Source organism: Polypterus senegalus, chromosome 15 (assembly GCF_016835505.1).
Source record: "Polypterus senegalus isolate Bchr_013 chromosome 15, ASM1683550v1, whole genome shotgun sequence".
NCBI lineage: Eukaryota > Metazoa > Chordata > Cladistia > Polypteriformes > Polypteridae > Polypterus > Polypterus senegalus.
The window spans coordinates 73757008-73782221 of record NC_053168.1 but is presented as its reverse complement, the minus strand read 5'-3'; the positions used below and the strand labels follow the sequence as shown (position 1 = coordinate 73782221).

General features: G+C 42.7%; 1 protein-coding gene across 3 annotated transcripts in view; it reads right to left on the bottom strand.

The window, feature by feature from the left end:
* LOC120515667 (trichohyalin-like) overlaps positions 1-25214 on the bottom strand; it is a 974785-nt gene that overhangs the window by 30504 nt on the left and 919067 nt on the right. For all 3 annotated transcript variants that reach the window (XM_039736884.1, XM_039736886.1, XM_039736885.1), the window contains one exon: positions 22438-22610. In XM_039736884.1, coding sequence (XP_039592818.1) covers positions 22438-22610 — 173 coding nt within the window. The remainder of the gene's footprint in view (positions 1-22437; positions 22611-25214) is intronic.

Genomic DNA, 25214 nt, shown 5'->3' with positions numbered 1-25214 from the left:
CATCGTCACATAGAAAAGGTCGTGTGTTTGTTGTGTGTCTGTCTGGTCTACTTGTTCAAGCAAAGACGACAGGCAATACATGCTGTTTTGGAATGGACAGGTGGTTGACTGCGACAACCCTGGAGGCTGGACGTTGGTTTTTTTTTTTGTTTATTTCGCCTTATACAATTTCTTGTATTAGGAATTTGTTAGTTTTCGCATACCCCTTAAGGGCCAGAGCGCAGGGTCAGCCATTGTACAGCGCCCCTGGAGCAATTGAAGGTTAAGGGTCTTGCTCAAGGGCCCAGCAGAGTAGGATCTCTTTTGTCAGTGACTGGGATTCCAGTGCAGATCCTTAGCTTTGGGTTTCTGAGGTAATCTGCATAAATCACACTGTTTTTATTGAAAGGAGATGAGGGACAACAATCGAGGCAAAAACACTGGAAAACTGCACTGGCCAGTGTAGCGGACGACTGCGGATCCTGCCGTGCTGCGAAGGTGCATCGGGGTAATTGGATCGGAGCTTAGAAGCTCAACCCTGATGGGCCCTGTGGCCACTGGCAGGGGGCGCCCAGAGGAACGCAGAGCCTTGAACTGCAGCACTTCTGCCACACCAGGAAGTGCTGATTGAACGGGAACCAAGTACACCCGGAGTGCTTCCAAGTGCCCATGCAGTCGATGAGCAAATCCGGGGCATTCTAAAAGGGGCCGCCTCACTCCATTAGAGGAGCCGGAGTCGGGAGGCAGAGGAAGGTGCTTGCGAGGAGAAGAGGAGAGGCGGCAGAAATAAAAGAAAAAAAGGACAGAGTGTTGTGAGTTACTTGAGGCTGTTTGGGATTACTGTGTATTGTGTGCTGTAAAGGAAGAACAGAAATGTGTGTGATTTTTTTGGACTTCTGTGGTCTGTCTGTCTGTGTGTCGGAGTTGATTTTCCACACCATGTAAAAAGAACTTCAGCTATGAAGACGTGTCTAGATAGGTGAAGGTCAGCGTTCATCTCCAGGGATGGTAATCCTGTGAATCCGACATTGCCCTTAAGGTGAACTCACACTAGGCACATTTGTTCAGTACTGTGCCCGAGCACAATTGTCCCTCCTCCCCACTTCCCTCACACTGTGCTTTAATGTTCTGGGCTCAGGCATGCTTTCGTCATCACCAAGCCAAAACAAGATCTGAACACGTACAGTAGTTACAGCATGCATGTCAAAATGATTTTCCTTACTTTGTGGTTGTTTTGGGGTCAGGTAGGACAGGATAAAGCTCTACCCTCTTAAAAATTTACAGAATATGCAGTGCAGCGTTTTGCTGTTAGTCGTGCTGCATGTATGAAAAGATTTTTACAGAGACAAATGATTTTATGGGGGAAATTTGCAGCTTTACTTGTTCATCTATAAGGTGAAAATAAAAGCCTGTTTTTAAGTCAAATGATATTGAATGAAATGACGTGGCGTCATTAACATCATTTCCATGTTTCCACGCTCGGGCACATTTAACGATCACACTGTTCCTGAATCCTACTGAACTATGATCAGGCCCACCTCTTCCAAGTGGGCCAGGGCAGAGTATGGTTGGCCTGGCATTGAGCGATCACACTAGTCAAACAAAGTAGACATCGAACAAATGTGCTTAAGCACAGAACAAATTGCTAGTATGAGTACACGCATAGTTACGTCTACTGGACTCAGGTGAGTTCGCTGAAGTTCTTTTTTACTTAATATGTTGCATTACTGACTGTAGAAACTTTTTACATTTAGAAATTCAGATTCTTTTTTTTGCTGGCTTCTACATTTTAAGAAAGGTCAAACTCTGGAACATTTTGTGAACTTTGGGAGAGACTGGGGTTTGTATTTCACTGTTAGATAGATAGATAGATAGATAGATAGATAGATAGATAGATAGATAGATAGATAGATAGATAGATAGATATGAGACATGCCTGGACACCACCAGACAGAAACCACGTCTTTATAAAAGCACACATTTTATTTACAGTCCCGCACACCACATAGTGCTCCCAGCACTAACCACCTCTAACACGGGCCTCTTCCCCAGTGTCCTTGGACCACCTTTTCTCTCTCCACAGGAGTTTTGTCCTGCTCCCACTCCTGACTCCAGTTCCCTGACTGTAGGAAGGCGGCCACTTTTATGTTCATCTGGACATGCTCAAGGTGTTTGATGACGCTCTTCCGGCAGCACTTCCTGGTGTGGTGGAAGTGCTGCTCTTGCACCCGGAAGCACTCCGGGCATCCCTGAAAGAATCATCCCACATCCTCCTGGGTGTTGCGGAAGTGAATGTTTCCTGGGCTCCATGAGGCTCGGGGTGCCCCCTGGCAGTGGCCCCGGGCCCCAACAGGCTTGAGCCTCCTTGCTCCTCTTCAGATCCAGGGCGGTTGCCCCCTTGTGGCCGAGAGGATGTATACGCCACCTCCTGGTCCCTCCAGGCGTCCCGGCTGGGTCTGTCCCCCAGCCTCCTGTGACACTGTATATATTTTATTTACACTTATAGGGGTTAATGTGTGTTAGGGAGGAAAAAGATCTTTGCTTTTTACATCTTTGAGTGTTTCTTTTTTTTAAATAATATTTTTTCTGGCTTTGATAAAATTGCCTTTTAACTGTCTTTTTTTACATATTTTTCACTGTTTAAAGTTGATTATATTGAAAGAGGGACGTACGGCAGGGGGTGTTGTTGGCCTGTCCTTATATTAGCTGCCTTACAGTTTACGAAGGTGAGCAGTAGTGATCGGCCTGCTTTCAGCATATTGGGTCCAATTTGTTACAACTTATTTCATTAAACCTGCCAGTGCTTATTTTTTGTGTTTTTGTTGCCTAAAATTCTTGCAGTTGTAGTACAGCTTATATGGAATGAGAACCACTGAAAAGAAGAGATCTCATTATCGGAGAACAAAAACTAAACTTTGTTACAAAATGATATTCTATTTACATGACTGCTTTGCAGTCACTCTTTTGGTACCTGTGGTTCAGTCACAGCAGGTATAAAATCACTATGCCAATATTCAATGATGACAAGCTAGTTGGTCAAATGTTTTCATCAAAAGGAGACACTGTGAGCGATCAGTAGCAAAGAAAAAAACAACATGTTCATTAACAAATACAAACAAATGATACCGACAAATGAAAACGTAATATCGATAATGGTGTACTCAAAGACGTGTGGACAGAAAATTTTGAGTCAACTGCCTAAAAAATATGTAAAAAACAGATGTGCAGTGATAGTGAAACATAGTAGTGTGTAAAAATGCTATTGCAAAAAGCTTATTTTAAATAAACTATATAGGTAAGATCCAAAAAACTCACCCGGCTGTAAGCCACCAGAGCAATCCTTACCATTTCATTTCAAACTATTGTTAATAATCACATTTCCACTTATGAGTTTAAATAATTTAGAATTGATAAATGATAACAATGCAAAACATCACTGTGAAACATCCATCCATCCATTATCCAACCCGCTACACCCTAACTACAGGGTCACGGGGTCTGCTGGAGCCAATCCCAGCCAACACAAGGCGCAAAGCAGGAAACAAACCCTGGGCAGAGCGCCAGCCCACCACAGGGACACACCCAGACACTAGGGACAATTTAAGATCACCAATGCACCTAACCTGAATGTCTTTGGACTGTGAGAGGAAACCGGAGTACCCGGAGGAAACCCACACAGACATGGGGAGAACATGCAAACTCTATTCAAGGAAGGACCCGGGAAGCGAACTCGGGTCTCCTAACTGTAAGGCAGCGCGCTACCACTGCGCCACCGTGCCGTCCATCACAGTGAAACATCATGTAAAATTTATAAAAATATAGCTACAGTATAGACACAAGCCACACTGTAGAAAGCGCCCATCAAGTAATCGACAAGAATGAAGTAATGGAATTCTCAGCTATAGAACTGTGTTTCTTAGGAAAAGACCTAAAAGCATTCTCTGAAGCAGAGTGCATGAATAAAGTAATATAAGGCATGTTTGAGGGTTAACAATTATAGTGAAAATAAAGCAAACTCTGGTTTTGTATACCTCTAAGCAAGAACATTACAAATGCAAGCAACTTAGTTTTGAGAATAAAGCAGAAGATTTGAGAAGATGTGTTTGGAACAGCAGTCTTTCATAAGGATAGATCTGAAGAGTTGTGGAGCCTACAGGTACTGATGGAGCTTTAACATTGACCATGTTAATGACAGGGAAATTTCAATGCCGAAAACGCTGATCTAAAATCGCAACACTGCACAATACAGCAAAAGTCATGTGTGCTGGTCACAGGGAAGAAAATGTAGAACCAATGACAGTAATGAAGCTATTCAACAATTTGAAGGCATTATGGCACACATTCCTGACAAGTGGATGATTGGTTTCTTCACATTAATGTCAGGTGGCCAGGACAACAGTAAAGTAGTTCATGATTTCAAGTGGAATGAAGAACAACCAAAAGCTGTCTCCTCTATGGCCAATACATCATCACGTTGTAAAGACCTGAATATGAGGCTTAAAAGCATAAACTAGAGTACTGGACCTGATGTCAAAGCTGGTGGTTTTTGAAAGGGACCTATTGGAGGTTTTACTCCTTTTCCCATAAAGGCAAATTGTGACGCATGAGTCGTTGTCTTGCATCCCAAAAAGGAAGCTGAATCTCAGCACTTTACCAAAACCAGCTTTATTCAACTTGAAACAGGAACAACACGGTTATTTATTTTAGTGGGATCTACCACTCTGCTATACACCGACGCAGCAAACAGGGTCACGTCAGTGGCCATGTTATAGTGTTCCCTGCATTTATAATGTTCCTTGCATCACCCATCGGCGACAGGCGCTCATAGTTTGGCTCATAGTTGTTTCCGCGGTGCAGAGAAACCTGCGGTTGCCTTGGCAATGGACAAGCAGCCCTCCACAGATGCAACAATCGTGCTTTGGTGTGTTTCGCCCTGTTGGGGGGCCCCAAAAGAGTTCAGAAACCTCACAAAATGAAACCATTACATTCATGTTGAGTTCTTCTGAAAGCTGATTGAAAGTTTCAAAACTTGCTTTTGATGACTTCACTCTACAGTGCATTGAAAAAATTATTTCTGCCCAAAATTGTCACTTAAGCAGGGATCACAGTATCAGTATTTGCAGCAATTTTTAGTTGTATGCTTTACACAATCTTAGGAAGTCGTGGACAGCTGTGGCGCAAGCCTGTGACAATCAGTCATATAGTGTGACAACGTAGCAAGTGTTGATATTGTCTTATGTCATTAAGGCAGGCATGTGTGTGCAAGAATTGACAGGCGACAAGCACTCAAAACTTCTGGAAGGAAGAGGGGAAACAAGTGTTTTAGACTGTGCAAACAAAAAGGAGGCTTGTTTTCATTGCGCCACAACTGAGTAAAAAAAGGAAAAAGATGGTACAAGATGGAACTCATCACACCTGGAAAACATTTGTATGGCCACCAGCACCGTCAGGCAGCACATTATTCAATGTCAAAATGCGACAGACTTACAATAGTTTAGATATTTGAAGCTGTGAGGGAGTCGTGTAATCCAGTATTGTGATGCTGACACCAGACCAAAATAAAGACTTAAAAAATGTGATATTTATTTACTCAACTTTAAAATAAGAAAGCTTAAATATACAAACATTTAAATGTCAAGCCTTTCAAGAAGGGCATTCCTCTTTTCCCCAGTGGCTTCCTCTTGGAGAATAAAGCAAAAAACACACCCAGTGCTCTCCACAAAGCCCTCTTCAAATGGACAAGACACACGGTTTAAAGAGGCTCCCCCCTAATCTTTAACCTTTATCATTTAAACTTTCAAAAACTTAATTAGATCCATTTAAATTAATAAATATATACATGAAACAAACAAAATATGATGATTAGTACAAATTATAGTTAACCTTAAGAAAAATAACACACAACTTGAAATGCACATGCAAACATTAAAACTGTGTATGCTATGATCCTATAATAACCCAGAATTCCCTTGGGCTGCTATTCAACTACAAGCCTATGGAATGAAGGAACTGGAAAATGTATTGCTTAAATATAAACATATAACCAATGTTTAATTTGCTTTGCAAAAATGATTTAAACACCCAAATCCTAATTTTACAGATTCACTAAGTAAAACACAAACCCATATAGCTATAAATTATAACAATGGTTCAAAAACATCATCTCAGTAGTTCTTTATGTAGAGACTCAGGTCACTGTCACAGTTATTCTCTGCAATTCCTAGTTGCATAATCTGACTTAAGGCAACAAGGACTAACAACTGCAGGCATGAACGGTGACACGGTCTTAGACCTAATGTCACCTAGTGTGTCACCGGCTTTAGTTTATTACAGAGACCAATAAAAGCTTTTCAAGGATTCAGTGTGCCTCGTCACAAGATGAGCTTATTAAGCTCTGAGAACCTTCAATATGAAGCAAGCAGACTGTGGCTCTGTCATTATTTGCCAAACATGGCAATTGCAGGAAAATTATTTTCTCTTGCAGTAAGTGGACTCATTTGATTCTTGTCATATTCAGCTTAAAATATATTTGCTATGCATGTAATGTATAAAAGTACCACAAGAAGCTCACCAGTAAATGCTTAAGTGCTTGCCATTTAGCTAACACGGCTTTTTTATCCAACGTTAAAGCCTTGCTGATGGAGTGCACTGCTTTTCCCACACTGCTTCACAATAAAATGTATCGAGTTGTGAACTTTTTCAATGCTTGATTCTTTTTTTTTTGTCTTTGTCTTTGATTTTATGGGAATTCAATATGTGTACCTTTAAGGTAGATTTTTTGAGATTTTTGACTATTATAACGGTTATCTTACATTTGGCTTGGTGCGTATAGGCGGAGTGGTGGCTCTGAGGGTAACGATCTACGATAGTATCTGGAAGCTGCTGGTTCAAATCTTGTTACTGCCAGATGAGATGTTCCTCCGTTGGGCCCTTGAGCAATGTCCTCTTACCTGAAAATTGCTCCGGGGTGCTGTACAATGGCTGACCCTGTGCTCTGATCCCCAAAGATCATGCAAAAAGACAATTTCCCCTTGGGAATTAATAAAGTATAACAAATCAAAAATCAATCAAGTTATCCAAGGTGAGTCGCTAGAACTGGTAAAACAATCATAGGATTTCTGCAACCAAGGGTTATACTTTGCATCACAGGCTGTGGGAAAGACCTGCAAGTGGTTTGAAGCAAAGCCCTCACATCCCATCTCCTAGGACAGCGCTTCCAGATTGGAGGTGTGGGTGCGTGCAACTGTTGCTGGGGGTGCCAGAATCCATCGATGAAGAAAAATGAAAAACATTATTTGTACAAAATCTTAATTTATCTATCCGTTCCTAAATAATTAAATGGGCAGGCTATATCGTATCAGTGCAATATGCTGCTTGTTAAAACGGATGACTCCCGCTCTTACGCGCACTTAGTGCTGCGTGGGTATTATGAACTATCGTATCTGTTCAAGTTCTATTTAAATTTTAAATATAAGTAAGTTTTATTTAGTCAACAGAAATATCTTTGGTAGTAATGTAAGTTAAATTTAGTCATCATTGCATACATTTTTCTTCACCATAGAAATTTAAAGACTAAATTCAACTTACATTCCTACCAAAGATATTTCTGTTGACTAAATAAAACTTACTTATATTTAAAATTTAAATAGAACTTAAAAAGATATATGTTTTCTAATCTGATCGCGCATTTTAGATCGACTTAACGCACACTACATCAAACCCGCGTGCTATTGTGCTCTCGCCTGCCTGCCTCAATAAGTCATCGTCACTTCGCTCTTACTTTTTTACCGTTCATTTAATCATGGCTAGTCGCGAAAAAATTAGAAAATGGAAGGAGGATTACACTGAGTATGGCTTTATCAAAACAATTATTGATGGAGAATAAAGTATCCATTATTTATAAAGCTTCAACTAGTGATCTGTTTTTCTTCGTTAACCTCATATTTTTCATACTTCTTCTCAAACCAAGGGGGTGCGAAATCAGCCTCGTTCGTCACAGGGGGTGGGAGGGTAAAATGAATCGGGAAGCACTGTCCAAGGACATGCAGATTAAATGAAGAACTCTCTGCTACCTGCAAAAAAAAAAACTCTATAAGAGTGATCCACCATGATTAACTTTAGAAGCTAGATGGCTCAGCTGTGAATGTGGCATCCTGACCACTGATTCTGTCTTCTCCAGTAACCAGTTTACAAAACAATTTTAATATGGTCTGACAAAAAGTGAATAATGACAAAAACACTGATGAGTACTTAGAATAGAAACTGAATACAAATTGTCGTCAAAATTAGCACATTCAAATTAAATACGCATGCAAAAACAAATGGGGAAATGAAGATGTTCAGCATATGAATACATAGTGGCGCTAGTAATGCTGACTTATTATACATAAATGTGCGTTTTGTTATATCTCATCTTTATGTGTTGTTAAGTCACTCTCTTTGCATGTATATATAGAAGCATATGTATTTATGGAATGTTATCGCTATTCTCTATAATGAATGGTGTGTAGTGATTGATAACATTGTCCTTTGGAGGAGGGACTTCCTGTCTTCTGCAACAAATGTTTCTAAATCAAGCACTATAAAAATCAGCGAACTAGCAAAGCTCAATGCTCTTATGATATTTTTATTCCCTACTCTTCTATAGATTGATTTTGCATCTTCATGCAAGATGTCCACTTTCACCTTCAACACTGTAACCTGGACGGTTATCTGCATGCTTTGAAAACGACATGTAGTAGGCCAGCCAACTGAAAACAGTTACATTTAACTGCCCTCACAAACCTAATTAACTGCTAATTCTTGTGTTTCAGAACTGTGAGTTCACACTAGTCTTTGTTTTCTTAGAACAGTGCCATGTTTTCACTCAGCATTTTACATAAATCAGTACATTCATAATCTGCCAGCATTTTGTCCATTATATTATTTATCAGTATTAGTGACTGTTTTAAAACATGCTTTGTTGGTTGAATTTTGTATCAGGGTATATATGTTATAAAACAGTTCCATTCATTTTATATATTTAAATATTTATTCATTTTATATTTCATTTATATATTTTCACCCAGGTGTACCTTGGGGACAGCTTAAAGGCTTTGGTGATGGTAATGCAATTCCAATGCACAGGGTGGCGATCTATACTAATGCTTGTTCTCTTCTTCCATCTAAAGACTGGATGACTGGGGTGGGGGTTGATTTGTTTTCAATCCTATTTTTGTAAAATTGATCTATTTGGATGGGATGTTGTGTGATTTCAATAAAATAAAAATAAATAAATAAATAAATAAAGACTGAATGACTGACAGCCCAACCACCTCTGACATCACTTCCAGTGTCCGTCCCCCTGGATCCACCTCTTCCTGCCTGCCCTGCACTTAACAGGAAGTGTCTTCATCCTTGTCAGTCTATTCTGAGACTCATGTCCTAAGAGGCATTAATTTTTCCTGAAAAGCGTTTATTATTTTTCATTTATAGTATATGGGGTTGTGGTGTCACCCCAAACCTTTTTCATTTGTTCTGTCTCTTTTTAATATACGAGGGGGGTATTTGAGAAAAGGGGCATTTATTCTAATGATAGAAATGCGAAACATACCTTATTTTTCTACATAACCTCCCTGGACTTCAATGCACTTTTCCCAATCTGCAACCAATTTTGCAATCAACGACTATCACATTGTCCTCAGTGGTTGACGTTGATGGCCTGCCCGATCTTTCTCTTCATCACATAAAGAAGTTCTTCCCTATTTGAAGCGCTCTATCCATTCGTAGATCTTGCTTCACGATAAACAGTTGTCACCATACTATGCTTGCATTCGACGAATAATGTCCGCAGGTTTAACACCTTCTGCAAACAAAAAGCGAATCACTACCTTCATTTCCTCCTTGGTGCAGATCGACAATGGAGCTGTCATGTTTAACGGTCTGCTACACTCCAACGAATAACGCGGGAATAAGAGTTACACGTTGTATAGAAGTGTTGGTGACTACACTCATTCAGCGCTGGATACGAGGGCTGAGTCTCAGTACTTTAGCAAAACCAGCTTTTATTCCGCTTGAAACAGGAACAGCACAGTTATTTATTGTAGCGGGATTTACCACTCTCCTATACATGGACACAGCAATCAGGCAGGGTTGTGGCCAGTTTAGTGGCCAAGTAGTACTGTTCCCTGCATTTGTAACATTCCTTGCATCACCCATGGATGACAGGCACTTATGGTGCAAATGCGGTTGGATCAGATTTATTTTCCCGGAGTCTGTGTTCCACAGACATGGCAATTGCGCTTTGGGATGCTCTTCGGCATGTTGTCCCTTTGAGGGGAGTCCCAGAAGAGTTTGGAAACCTTATTATATCCATCCATCCATTATCCAACCCGCTACATCCTAACTACAGGGTCACAAGGGTCTGCTGGAACCAATCCCAGCCAACACAAAGCAAGGCAGGAAACAAACCCTGGGCAGGGTGCCAGCCCACTGCAGGACATGCACACACACACACACACCCACACACCAAACACACACACTAGGGACAATTTAGAATTGCCAATGCACCTAACCTGCATGTCTTTGGACTGTGGGAGGAAATCGGAGCACCTGGTGGAAATCTACACAGACATGCGGAGAACAAGCAAACTCCATGCAGGGAGGACCCAGGAAATGAACCCAGGTCTCCTAACTGCGAGGCAGCAGCGCTACCCACTGCACCACCACGCCGCCCACCTTATTATATCTATACTAATAAAAGGCAAAGCCCTCACTGACTCACTGACTGACTGACTGACTCACTGACTCATCACTAATTCTCCGAGTTCCCGTGTGGGTAGAAGGCTGAAATTTGTCAGGCTCATTCCTTACAGCTTACTTACAAAAGTTGGTCAGGTTTCATTTCGAAATTCTATGCGTAATGGTCATAACTGGAACCTATTTTTCTCCATATACTGTAATGGACGTTAGCTCGATGGCTGTTGGGGGCGGAGCTGCGTGTGACATCATCACGCCTCCCATGTAATCACGTGAACTGACTGTGACTGCAGTACGTAGAAAAGAAGGAAGAGCTCCCAAAGAGTGCTGAAGAAAAACGGCGAATATTTTATTCGTGAGATACAAGTTTAATGAGAAGACACAAGGTATAAACAAGACTTTGGATCACTTTGTAACGGAGTTAAAATTGCTGTAGCGAGAAACTTTTAAGTGCTGGGTCTTAGGTAACATTAAATAAAGCCGTGGACATCGCAACATCACACAAGAGAGCAACTCACGTGAATGTTATGTCTGCAATATGTACATTTTACGACAGTGTATTCTTGTTGGCCGTAAAGTGTTTGGGGTGAGAGGTTGAGCGTGTGGCGGGATTGGTGGTTCGGAAATAAACGCCTTTCTGAGAAAAACTGCACCTGTACGCTCTCGTATCGTATGCAACATTTTGGCAACGAGGATGGCTGAATTTTCACTTCCACCACCATCTCCCTTTCTTTCCCTGCCTGGAGAGCCCCCAGTGCCTTGGTCCCGATGGCTGGAGTCTTTTGAAACTTACCTCCTGGCTCTTGACTTGCAAAATGTAAGTGATGCGCGCAAAAGAGCTTTGCTCCTACACTGTCTGGGAACGGAGGGACAGCGAGTGTTTAAGACTTTGGGGAACGCAGCCACATACTCAGCTGCTGTGACTCTCCTGGAGACGCACTTCTCCTGCTCGCAAAGTGTTATTCTCCGAATTCTTTTTCGTAAACGACGACAGCAGGCAGGTGAATCGGTTCACCAATACGTGGCCAACTTAAGGGGTTTAGCCAGTTTATGCAAGTTCGGAGACATGCAAGATGAATTTATTAGGGATCAATTGGCTGAGAACACGAACAATCCAAAAGTCCGCGAAAAGCTCTTGCTAGAATCAGATGATTTAAGTCTATTACGGGCAATCCACATTGCATTTCAGATCGAGTCTGCCGCGGAGTTCGCCGCCAAACTCGACACATCTCCTGCTTCCTCAGCAGTGACAGGAGACGCGGCTCAAGCACTGCAATGCACAGAAGACTCGGACAACTGCAACGAGGATCCCAGTGTGCAGCTTACACGACAGCTTCCCCAAGACCCCAGCGTTTTGCGGAAATTGTGGCTCTAAATCACACTCCATGAGAGCGCAGAGCTGCCCTGCCAGGGGTCAGATATGCCAGCGCTGCAAGAAGGCCAATCACTTCGCAAAGTTTGCCGTTCCCTCCGGCATCGTCAAAGCCTGTGACAATTCATAATGTGACATCTAGGCATACATCTTTTAAAACCTGCACAGTAGAACTAGACAACATATGTCTTCCGCTTTTGCTAGATACTGGGGCAACAGTGTCTCTGTTAAATCTAAAGACTAAGAAGAAGTTTTTCCCAGATCTCCAGCTATCTGCTCCAGTCACCACTCTTTGTGGCTATGCCAGCTCTAAGATTGACATTGTGGGTTCAGTTGAGCTGTCAGTACGCTATGGTTCTAAGTTTCTTCCGCAATTCACATTTCATGTCTCCCGCCATGGTGCCAACCTCTTAGGCCTGGATCTTTTTAACAGCCTTGGTTTTACCCTTGTTGACACTAGTGGATCTGTAATTCTTAATGTCTGCTCCCTTGGCAACAGAAGTGGCCATCACTTTTGATGGACTTGGCTGTCTCTCTGCCTTTCATCACCAGCCTTTGCTAGATCTCACTGTGCCTCCTGTCATCCAGCCACCACGCCGCATCCCACTGGCTTTTCGTGACGGGTATCTGCTGAACTGCAACGCCTCCTAGAGGCTGGGATTATAGAACCTGTTAATGCTGCCCCATGGATTTCCAATTTGGTTGTTGCAAAAAAAAAGTCAGGGGAACTACGAGTCTGTGTCGATCTAAGAGCAGTAAACAAGGCAATCATTCCTGACAAATACCCTCTGCCAACTTTAGAGGAGCTAACTACACAATTTTATGGATCTCGTTTGTTTACAAAGTTAGATCTCCGTCAAGGATATCTGCAGGTGCCACTCCACCCCAGCAGTCGAGACCTGACTGCATTTGTCACTCACATTGGGGTTTTCTGATATACTAGAATGCCATTTGGACTCAGTTCAGGCCCGAGTTGCTTTCAGAAGATAATGTCAACCATCTTGGCAGGGATTCCAGGGGTTGTCATTTATCTTGATGATATAGTTGTGCATGGTCCCACAACCTCTACCCATGATGAGCGTCTCAAAAGAGTGTTTTCAGCTCTGGCCAGGCATAATCTCACTCTTAATGGTGATAAATGTGTATTTTCTGCACCTTAAATTGAATTTGTGGGTTTCCAACTATCTGCAGATGGTTTAACCCCACTCCAGTCTAACACAGAGGCAATTCAGAGAATTCCAGAGCCCACATCAGTAGCACAGGTTGCTTCATTTTTGGGTATGACTGCATACTATCTACGTTTTCTGCCGCAATACTCCTCCACTACTGCACCCTTACGTCAACTTTTGAAGAAAGATGCTCCCTGGGCATGGACTCCAGCCTGCACAGAGGCTTTTCAGTTACTAAAGGCTCAGCTTGTTTCACCGCCTGTGCTGGCACACTTTGACCTCAATAGTCCCACCTTAGTCACATGTGATGCATCTGGAGCTGCTCTTGGGGCTGTACTGTCTCAGATTCAGGAGGGAACTGAGAAACCTGTGGCATTTGCTTCTAGAGCTCTTAGCCCAGGTGAACAGAAATACTCAGTTAGTGAGCGAGAAGCACTGGCATGTATCTGGGCTTGCGAACGGTGGCACATGTATCTGTATGGCCGTGCATTTACACTCAGAACTGACCACCAAGCTCTCACTGCACTGCTTTCTATATCTGGTTCTGGTCACAGGCCACTAAGACTGCACCGCTGGTCAGAGCGTCTCCAGCAGTACAATTTTAAACTCCAGTATACTCCCGGCCACAATGTGGTGGCTGACCTACTGTCTCGGTTCTCAGCTCCTCCAGTCATGACTCCCTGCCCTGATTCTGCTGAGCCTGAACTTGTTCAGCTTCTTCACACACCTCTAGAGGCCACGGTGTCACTCCAGGAGCTGCAGCAGGCCTCAGAGCAAGACCCTGTGCTCACTCAGCTTCGTACTTTTATCAGGCAAGGGTGGCCTACTCAAGTACCGGCTGAGGTGATGCCATTCCATCGTGTCAAGGATGAACTCACTTGCTGGAATGAAAGCTGTGTTGCTCGTGGTCTCTGCACAGTAGTTCCAAGCTCTCTCCAGGCACGAGTCCTGGCTATGGCACATGAGGGCCATTTGGGTATTGTCCGTGTTAAGCAACGATGTCGCAACCTTGTGTGGTGGCCAGGGATTGATGCTGATATTGAAGCTCTGGTCAAGGAATGCCCTGCTTGCCTTCTTGCAGCCAGTTCAGTGGCCTGTTAAGCCTTGGGAACACATACAGCTAGACATCTGCGGTGAGTTACATGGTGTTCCACATCATCAGCGTTTTCTTATTGTGGCATATGACTTACACTCTAAGTGGCCAGAAGTAGCCTCAGTTGGATCAGTTACAACCAGAGCTGTGATCGAGTTTTTGGAGTCCATGTTTGCTCGCTGGGGGTTGCCAGTGGCTGTTTCAACAGATAATGGTCCACAATTCACTTCTGTTGAATTTACAAGCTTTTTGATGAGTAAAGGAATTCGCCACCACCGCACAGCATTCTACCACCCTCAGGCCAATGGGGGGGTAGAGCGTCTAAATAAAACTTTAAAAAATGGCATTAGAGCACATTTGGCAGATGGATGCACATTTCTCTCTGCACTTCTCCAGACACTTCTTCACTACAGAGCTACACAGCACTCAACTACAGGCAGTTCACCTGCAGCTCTTATGATTGGTCGTGAACTTCAGCTTCCACTGGATCGTCTGCGTGCCCAACCAGCTTTGCCCACTGCAATGCATACACACAACAGGGTGTACAAAAGCCAGAATAAAATGAAGCAACATTTTGACAGGTCACGCAGGGTTAAAATGCCAGACATAATTGTATCAGATTGGGTCAGGGTGTGGAGGCCACATCGAGAACATAAGTTGAAATCTTTTTGGTCTTCTCCTTTACAAGTAATAAGCCAACTAGGACCTGCCACATTTTGTCTGGCTGATGATTCCCGATGGCATGCAAGCCGCCTCCGCAAGGTACCTGCACCACCAGTGCCAAGCTGTGACTCTTCAGGTTTTACACCAGAGTGGCTCGATTCAACTGCAGGATCATTGGTCCCTATGCAGAATGTGGATCCTGAGGTGTTACAACCTCTGACTGAAACCATCTCCAGACCTGAAGGCGTCAGAACTCGGCCAGCCAGATTCAAAGATTTCCTTACTGATTTTCACAGTTAAGCAGACTTTAGAATGACCTTTGGGTTTTGGAAGAAGCACACAAAAAGAAAAAAAAATACTTCTGTACTATTTCAATTACTTCTGAAAGTTCGAGCCTTATGTTATGTTTTTCTGGGAGTCACTGTATTTGGTGGGGGAGGGGGGAAATGTTATGTCTGCAATATGTACATTTTACGACAGTGTATTCTTGTTGGCCGTAAAGTGTTTGGGGTGAGAGGTTGAGCGTGTGGCGGGATTGGTGGTTCGGAAATAAACGCCTTTCTGAGAAAAACTGCACCTGTACGCTCTCGTATCGTATGCAACAGTGAACTGAGTGAACGCAGTACGAGTGATCACTTCCATGCATCAAACCTGTTCAAAAAACGCATTACACAATTGACAAGGTAGGAAAACAATATGCTACGAGTTGAGCTCCACAGCTAACGCGGTCTTGTGGAAGCAACTTCGTCACGCTGCCACCAAATACTCACAGAAAAATCCACAAGTTAATACAGTAATCCCTCCTCGTTCGGTGAAAATCCGCGAAGTAGAAACCATATGTTTGTATGGTTAATTTTTATATATTTTAAGCTCTTAGAAACTCTCCCACTCTGTTTATAAATATTCTCCGCACAGTTATACAGTAAACCCTCGTTTATAGCGGCTGATCCGCTCCAGACAGATAAATGAATTTCCAAGTAGGATTCTTTATTTATAAATCTAATATTTTCGCAGTTAGAGCATTGAAAACCTGTTTACAACCTTCTAAATACGTTTTTTAACATTATTAGAGCCCTCTAGACGTGAAATAACACCCTTTAGTAAAAAGTTTAAACTGTGCTCCATTGACAAGACAGAGATGACAGTTCTTTCTCACAATTAAAAGAATGCAACAATATCTTCCTCTTCAAGGTGCGCGTCAGAAGCAGAGAATGTCAGAGAGAGAGAAAAGTAAACAAGCAAAAATCAATAGGGCTGTTGCGCTTTTAAGTATGCAAGCACCACGATAAAGCGGCGCAATGAAGGGATGGATGTGAAGCATTTTTTTACAGGCGCGTCCGTATCTTCTAAGCAAACAGCCACTGTGCAGACAGCCCCTCTGCTCACAACCCTCCATCAGGAGCAGATAATGGGGCCAATCATACGCCTCCCTGATGGTACTGCATGATGGATAAGTATCTGCCTGTATTTCTCAGAAAGAGTGAGCAAACAATGAAAAGCAAACAATGAAAAATCAATATGGGCTGTTAGAGCTTTTAAGTGTGTGAAGCAGCCCGCGGGAAGCATACCGTATATCATTGAGGAGTTTTATTTAATATGTAATATGTGCTCTGATTGGGTAGTTTCTCAGCCATCTGCCAATAGCATCCCTTGTATGAAATCAACTGGGCAAATAAACTGAGGAAGCATGTACCATAAATCAAAAGACCCATTGCCCGCAGAAATCCGCGAACCAGCGAAAAATCCGTGATATATATTTAGATGTGCTTACATTTAAAATCCGCGATGGAGTGAAGCTGCGAAAGTCGAAGCGCGATATAGCGAATGATCACTGTACACACGCTGTCTCTAGAGTTTCACCACACTCAATGTATTCCTCGCATCCCCATTACACCCTCTGATCTCCCATTTCAATTCAGATGCCTCCAGTAAGTCTCTGCTGCGCGATGACAAGTAATAAGTCACAGGGACAGACCCTACAAAAGCATGCCATTGATTTCAGGCAAGATTGCTTTTCTCCTGGACAACTATACTTGCATTCTCAAAAGTGACCTCGGGCAGCTTCGTCATATTACAACCAGAGTGCTGAACTGACAACGTGATATATAAAGAGAACTATAATAATCGTAATAAACGAACAATAAAACAGTGGAGAACCCGTGGATTAAATAAAAAGGCAGCTTCCTTGGCAAAGCAAGGAAAAATGATAGCTTTATATGTCTTCGTTTATAAAACAGCGGAGAAGCTGTGTGAGGGCAACTACACAAAAAACCAGCAGAGCGCCACACTCTGAATGTATTCCTGGCATCACCGTTATACCCTCTGATCTCCCATTTCAATTGAAATGCCTCAAATTTCCAGTAAGGCTCTGCTTCGTGTTGACAATTAATAAGTCTCAGGGACACACCCTACAAAAAGTTGCTATTGATTTGAGGCAACATTGCTTTCCTCCTGGACAAAACTATATGTTGCATTCTCAAAAGTAATATCAGTGCATAGCTTGGTCATATTACAACCAGACTGCTGAACTGACAACGTGGTATACAAAGAGATCCTTAACAGATAGTTATTGGCATATTTTCCCTCAGTTTAAAAAGGTTTTCTTTTTTTCTTAATAAAAATTTAAAAGCAGTTCTTCGTCGCTGCGAAGCGTGGGGATTTTGCTATATACAGTATATATATATGTATGTATGTATGTGTATATATATATATATATATGTAGATATGCATATATATGTTGTGAACTTGAACACGGACACAGGGAGACGGACATCGTTGTTTCTCACCACACATTCTTTATTTACACTATTTACAATTTACCGTGCAATCCCCAGTGCCTCTTGCACCAATTCCCCCAATGTCCAGGCCTCACAGTCCTTATGCCTTCCTGGCCGCCTCCCGTCCTCTCTCCAGCTCTGTTCTCTTCCACCTGACATCCACCTCTGACTGGAGGGAGGCGGCCCCTTAAATAGGAACCCGGATGGGCTCCAGCTGCTTCCCGGCACTCCTCCGCAGACACGCCCCAGTGTGGCGGAAGTGCCGGCTGCGCCCCGAAGCCGTCCGGGTGTCCCCGTCGTCTTCCCCCCAGCACTTCCTGGTGTGGCGGTAGTGCTGGACTCCAGGGATATCCAGGCACCGGGGTGCCGCCTGGCGGTGGCCACGGGTCCCTAAAGGGCTGGGCTTCCAAGCCCTTTACCCGAGGCCCCCAACATAACCAGGGCGGATGCCCTCTCATGGTCTGGAGGAGGCACAAGCCCTCCTCCGGTCCTCCTGGGTGTCCCGTCCGTACCACACAGGATATTCTGGCACCGGGGCGCCACCTGGCGGTGGCCACGGGTCCCAACAGGGCTGGGCTTCCAAGCCCTTCACCCGAGGCCCCCAACATAACCAGGACAGACGCCCTCGCGGTCTGGAGGAGGCACAAGCCCTCCTCCGGTCCTCCAGGGCGTCCCGGCCGGGGACCACAGTGTGTATATATATATATATATATATGTGGATATGTATATATATTTGTGTGTGTATATATGTAGATATGTATATATATGTAGATCTGTATATATATATGTATATATGTGTCTGTGTACTGTGAACGCTGGCCCGGACACACACAGACGGACAACATATTTTCAACCCACACACTGTTTATTTACACTATTTACAATATAAAAGTCCAGTGCACACTCACAAGCCCCAGTGCCTCTTGCACTGAATCCCCCAAAGTCCAGGGCCCACAGTCTTTGTGCCTTCCTGGCCACCTCCCGTCCTCTCTCTTCAGTTCAGTCCTGCTACCTCCCGACATCCACCACCGACTGGAGGGAGGCGGCCCCTTTTATGGGAACCCGGACGGGTTCCAGCTGCTCCCCGGCACTTAGCGGTGGCCACACCGCACTTGGAAGCCGTCCGTGTCTCCCCGGTTGTCTTCCCCCCGGCACTTCCTGGTGTGGCGGAAGTGCCGGGCTCCCGGGAAAAACAGGCACTGGGGCGCCGCCTGGCGGTGGCCACGGGTCCCTACAGGGCTGGACTTCAAAGCCCCCTACCCGAGGCCCCCTGCATAACCAGGACGTCCGCCCCCACTCGGTCTGGAGGAGGCACACACCCTCCTCTGGTCCTCCAAGGCGTCCCGGCCGGGCTCCATCCCCGGCCAAAGACCACACGGGGTAAACCGGCATTGGGGCGCCGCCTGGCGGTGGCCACGGGCCCCTACAGGGTAGGGCTTCCATGCCCTCGACCCGTGGCTCCCAACAGAACCAGGACGGACGCCCACTCACGGTCTGGAGGAGGCACAAGCCCTCCTCACGCCCGGGCTAATGTGTGTGTGTGTGTATGTATGTATGCGTATATATATATATGTACAGTATGTGTATGTGTGTATATATATGTATATTTATCTGTATGTATGTATGTATGTATATATGTATATATATGTAGATGTGAATATGTATATATATAGATATGTGTATGTGTAGATATGTGTATATGTAGATATGTTTATATGTATATATGTATATGTATATATGTTTATGTGTGTGTGTATATATATATATATATATGACAGAAACACTCATAACAGTGACAAATTACATTGACAATCATGTTACGTTATTTTTAAAATGTTTCCTTTTCTTTTTCATAACTTCTTTAACACACTACTTCTCCGCTATGAAGCGCGGGTATTCTGCTAGTATAAATATAACCGGACTGGGCTTGGGGCTTTCCTGGAAAACCGTTTGGAGGTTGGCCGGATGCGAATCATAAAAGTATATCCACTCCTACACGCCCCCTGAAACTGCTGACCAGCTAGGTATATCCTGTGAATAGCCCAGTAAGTATTTGCACAACAATCGCTATATGAGTTGCCGCAATAATGTCGGGTGAAAAAAATCGAAGAGCGAATCAACAACAAATTTCTTGCAAAATTGAAAAAAAATGGCCACAGAAATGAATGTAATGATAAAAACAGTGTAGTGTGATAACAATTTGTCTGACACACAAGTTTTTGAGTCACACAAACATTTCAAGGAAGGTCAAGAAAATGTGGAAGACATTAAACACCGAGGTCAGGGGGTGGGTGCTTCATCAAGACAGCGCTCCCGCGCACAATGCTTTTTCCGTAATGCAGTTTTTGACTGACAAAAACATTCCTGTCCTCAATCATCCTTACTATTTGCCCGATTTAGCTCCCTGTGATTTTTACTTGGTCCTGAAAATCAAAAGTAACCTGAAAGGAACACATTTTTCTTCTATGGATGAAGTGCAGACAAAAATGGCAAACCTGTTGAAGAGCCTCCAGCAAGAAGACTTCCAGCATTGTTTCAATCAATGGAAGATACGTATGGAGTGATGTAGAGATCGGGAGGGGGAGTATATAGAAGGTGACAATGTTTAGAATGCAGTAATTCATCAATAACTATTTTTTTTTTACTAATCCGATTATTTTTGTGTCTCACCTTATATATATATATGTATAGGATGGTCCAGATCTAATTTTGCAATTTTCATTATGCTATAACTTATTAAGTTTATTACATAGAAAATCAGCTGAAAAATCCCGGACCATCGAGAAGTGTGCGAACTGACGACATGAAGAATTGTCTTTGTGCCGAACTAGAATCATCCCCGCATAAATCAAAGTCATCCAGACGATCTGGATCTACATAATTAGATCTGGACCACCCTGTATATACTGTACATATATATGTATATGTATATGTATATATATATATATATATATATATATATATATATATATATATATATATATATATATATTGTTGCAGATGACGCTCTTGTCTTCAATCCTTAGGTATCACTCCAGACACCGGATAAAAGTCCAAGGCTTCTTTATTAAATGATAACGTGCACAAAGCACCCTCCACACTACTCATAAACTAAATAAACAAAATAATACTCTCTCCTTCTCGCCCAGACACTCTCCCCCACTCTCTCCCACAATCCTTTTATAAACCTTGACCCGGAGGTGTTTCTGCCCAATCAGTCCACAGTTCTTACTCCTTCTGGGTCAGGGTAAACAGTCCTTTTCTTCAACCCGGGAGCATGTTGTTCCTTCCTGTGACGTGACCGTGACGTACTCCCGGGTTATAGGGCACATAAGAGCCCACGAGCCCCCCTACAGCGACTCCCGGTGGCCCCAAGGTATCCAGCAGGGCTGTGTATAAACACTACATAGTCCATGAGGCCCTGCTGGAACTCGGGGCACGATCATGCTGTCTGGAGAGCTCCTCCTGGCGGCCTGGGGGTGAGGACCGGAGTAAGAAGCTGGCAATCCTCCACAATATATACACACATATATATATATATATATATATAGTATCACACATGTGCAATCACTGGACCATTCACAGGCCTGAATGAATGTGCAAATTGGGGACTTATGCTGCTAGCATATCTGAAGCAGATTTCCCCAATTTGCACATGAACATGATGTTAGCATGTTGTTCGAACCGTGACATTATGCCAAAAGACTATGCACATATCTAACTCAAAGAGAAATTAAAACAATACTACACACTGAAACCAATCCAGACCTGTTGTAACTGGTGTACAGATGTGCTACGCTCCCCTCCATAACAATGTGTGCGTAATCTGACCTCTCACTCTCCCACTAAATATCAATTCTGGGAACTTTTTGACTGCCCCTCATATTTTTTGGGGCTTAGTTTTAGTTAACACACTTAGTACGATTCAGAACCCTTAATGGCCTACTTTAGTTTTGAACAGTTGCCTTCAGATTTTATTTGTCACCTTTTTTCTTACCCAGCCGTAAGTTAATTACGAGGTGCAAATGACAAAGGAACCAGAAATTCTCCAGCTGATGTGCTTCCTGTGCAAATGCATCATGAAGAATTTGTGTTAATAAAATGTTTTGCAATAAATGAAAGAGAAGGGAAGGACCAAGAGGTACCAATCTGTTCTGGACCAAAAAACATATGGATAATGTTATGTCAGAAAATGAAAAATCTACAATGTGATAAAGAATGATCTTGAAAGAATGAAACCAGTAACAAGCCATACAATTAAATGGCAAGTTCTGATTATCTGATAAGTTTGACTTCTAATTATGAAGGTGGTTGGAATGAAAACCTGCACCCACTGCGGACCTCCAGGAATGGAGTTGAGTACCCCTGCAATAACACCTATGGCTTGCAGTAAGACATGCTATCATCTGTGCTATTCTGCCACTCTTCTGATTGGTACTAAGACTGATCTTTCTGACTATTAAATATGAAGCAGCTCTGTCTGTGCTCATTACATGATCATTTACAGAAGTAAATCGAAAACTGAAAAATGTACATGATTGTAACATTCCAGTTTGATGAGCATTTTTGGGATTAAGGGTTTGTTCTTACAATTAATCCCAATGCCATACTAATTGAGAAACACAAAATAAAGAAGAGATCTCATACCTTCTCTCAGTTGGTTGGCTTCCCAAATCTTTCGCTGGATCTCTTGTAATTTCCTATTCTGCTCCTCCATTATTTGTTTTTCTCGCTCCCGTTGCCTTTTTTCCTCCTGATGAAGTGCTTCCAGCTCCTTCTCCTTCTGCAGTCGCTCCTCTTCTTCCTTTTGTTTCTTCTCTCTACAGTAAATACAACCACATGAAATAGTTTTGGAACTCAGCCCTCAAAGATAAAAAAACAATTTTACCATTTCTGGAACTCTTAGGCCTGTTCAAACAACTAAATATCAAATATAAATGAATTTCCTATAGTCAATAATACTGTAGTCTCGGAAACGTTTTGCAAACTGTTACACACTATTGTTGAAGCTCAAATTTCCAAGAACACTTGCTCTCTTAGACATTACCGAATTGCTGGCCTGAGCTTTCATGATTCTAAAGAGTCTTTTGTTACATTCATTCTGATGAATAGGGTAACATACAGAAAAGCTGCTCTGCTGTGTACAACATGCCAGCATGGGCAGATCATAGGGAAAAGATACACACAATTTCAGCACCTTCTCACACAGATCTGTCTCCATCCATGCATTTTCTTAACCTGCTTATCCAGGAACAACAAGTGGACACGACACCACTTCATTACATGATGAACACACAAATACAAGGGTGAGTCAAAAATTATCCGCATTCAGATTATATTAAAACTTTTGTTGGCAGCACTGTATTTCTTATCAGCGCTTTCCATACGAGGTCCCTGTCTCACCAGTCACTGCTGTGCAGGCATGAATGTGTTAAGCCAGATCATTTGTAAATGCGGTGTGAGAAACAATGGCTGCCCTAATTGTGATTTGCACAAAAGAAGAGCAACGTCCAGTGATTTGTTTTTTGTCCTGAGGGTGTGCCTGGTGCCGATATTTATTGAAGACTTTGTGCACAGTATGGAGAAAGTGTTTTATTGCAAAGAAGTGTGTATGAATGGATAGAGAAGTTCATGGAATGTCGCACAACTGTCAGCCATGAAGAAGGAGCTGATGACAACACATGAAATTATTCTGTTGAATAGATGAGTAACAGTAGGTGATGTGGCAAATCATCTGCAAATCAGCCACGACTCTGCCTATGCAATAATCCACGACAGACTTGGTTTTGGAAAGAAGCCCTACGAGACTCACATCTGATGAAGGGGTGAAGACAGCGGTGCATTCGTGGCTGGCAACTCAGCCTAAAACACTTTTTAATGAAGGAACATGAAAACTTATTGGACAAAGCGCATTGAAAAGAAAGGAGATTATGTTGAAAAATTATGAAATTAAGTCTACAGCCAGAGTGTGGATAATCTTTGACTCACCCTCGTACATCAAGAGCAAATTTAATAATGCAAATTCACCCAATCAGCGTGCCTTTCAACTGTGGGAAATAACCCACATGGACACATTGAGAGCATGAGGACTTGAACCTCGGTCTCCTTGTTGTGAGACAGCAGCACTACCACCATGTCTCCTAGTCTATCACCATACAGTATGAGTTGAAACAACCTTAAAAATACAACATATAACATTCAACAAAGTCAACATCAGCATTTTGGGTCAATTGTCACACACATGTGAGTCAGAGGCAACCAATGGGCTCAAAAGATGGTAATATCATGCTGAACCAGGTGGTGGCAGTGTGTACTAACCCTTTCTCTTTTTCTCTTGCAGACCACCTGAAGGAATTCCTGCCTGAGCCTGTCCACATCAAGTCCGCTTCCTGCCCCAATGACATCACTTACAGCTCTGGGCCCAATGACATCACTTCTGGTTCGAGCCCCAATGACATCACTTACAGTTCTGGGCCCAATGACAGCACTTCCTCCGACCCACCTATAAAAACTTTTTTGTCTTGAACTCTTGAATGTTTGCATTGCTTATTTTTTGCGTCTGTTCCACGAATACAGGGTGGCTACCCCAAATCTTTTTTTGTCTCCCTAATATCTTTTCACACAATGTAAAATATTATGATATCTATTTGTTGCACAACCAATACATTTTAACATCACGTAACACTTTATATCAAATATAGTTTTGTACGAAATAAAGAATCCTCAATCCTGTAAAGACATAATGTAAGTAACTAGTAAGAAATGATGTATAAAGATGTATGCAGGTTGACAAATCACTCAGACACTAGAGGCAACAATGAAGTCTCTCCTCTTCTTACCTGGTAAATTATTACAATTTTTGCAAAGAAAAAAAAAATTACACGCCTTTGATCACAGTCACAGTCTCAGTACAGACAGCTTGCATTAGCCGAGGTTATTTTAATCTGAATTTAAAACTAGAGGCAAACCTTGTGAAGTTTAACCTGCAGAAAGGATGCCTGAAGCAAATTAACTTAAATATGCTTAAAGTCAGTGAAGTGTGCTGGGGTCAAGGCCAAAAATGTGAAATGGTCAGGATGACTTATCTTTACTGAATAATGACATTCAGCTTCAGTAGCAATAAATTTAGTTCTTTGAGCGTTCCCCCTTATTAGTTATTTTACAGAGCAACTGGGAAATCACTGTAACACTGCTATGAATTCACTGGCACAGGCATACTGACATTTACGGTATGTCAGTCCAAGGACAGGAATCAGAGAAAAGGTCCAGTTGTTCTTATTAATTTTAGATGGTGATAGGTACTTTATATTATTCATATACAGAAAGGAATAAACTTTCCAGAACAGCTTAACCTTTAATTAGTTGATAATTTAAAAACACTCTTAGAAATTAGATTATAAAAAAATAAAACAAATTGGTAGAGA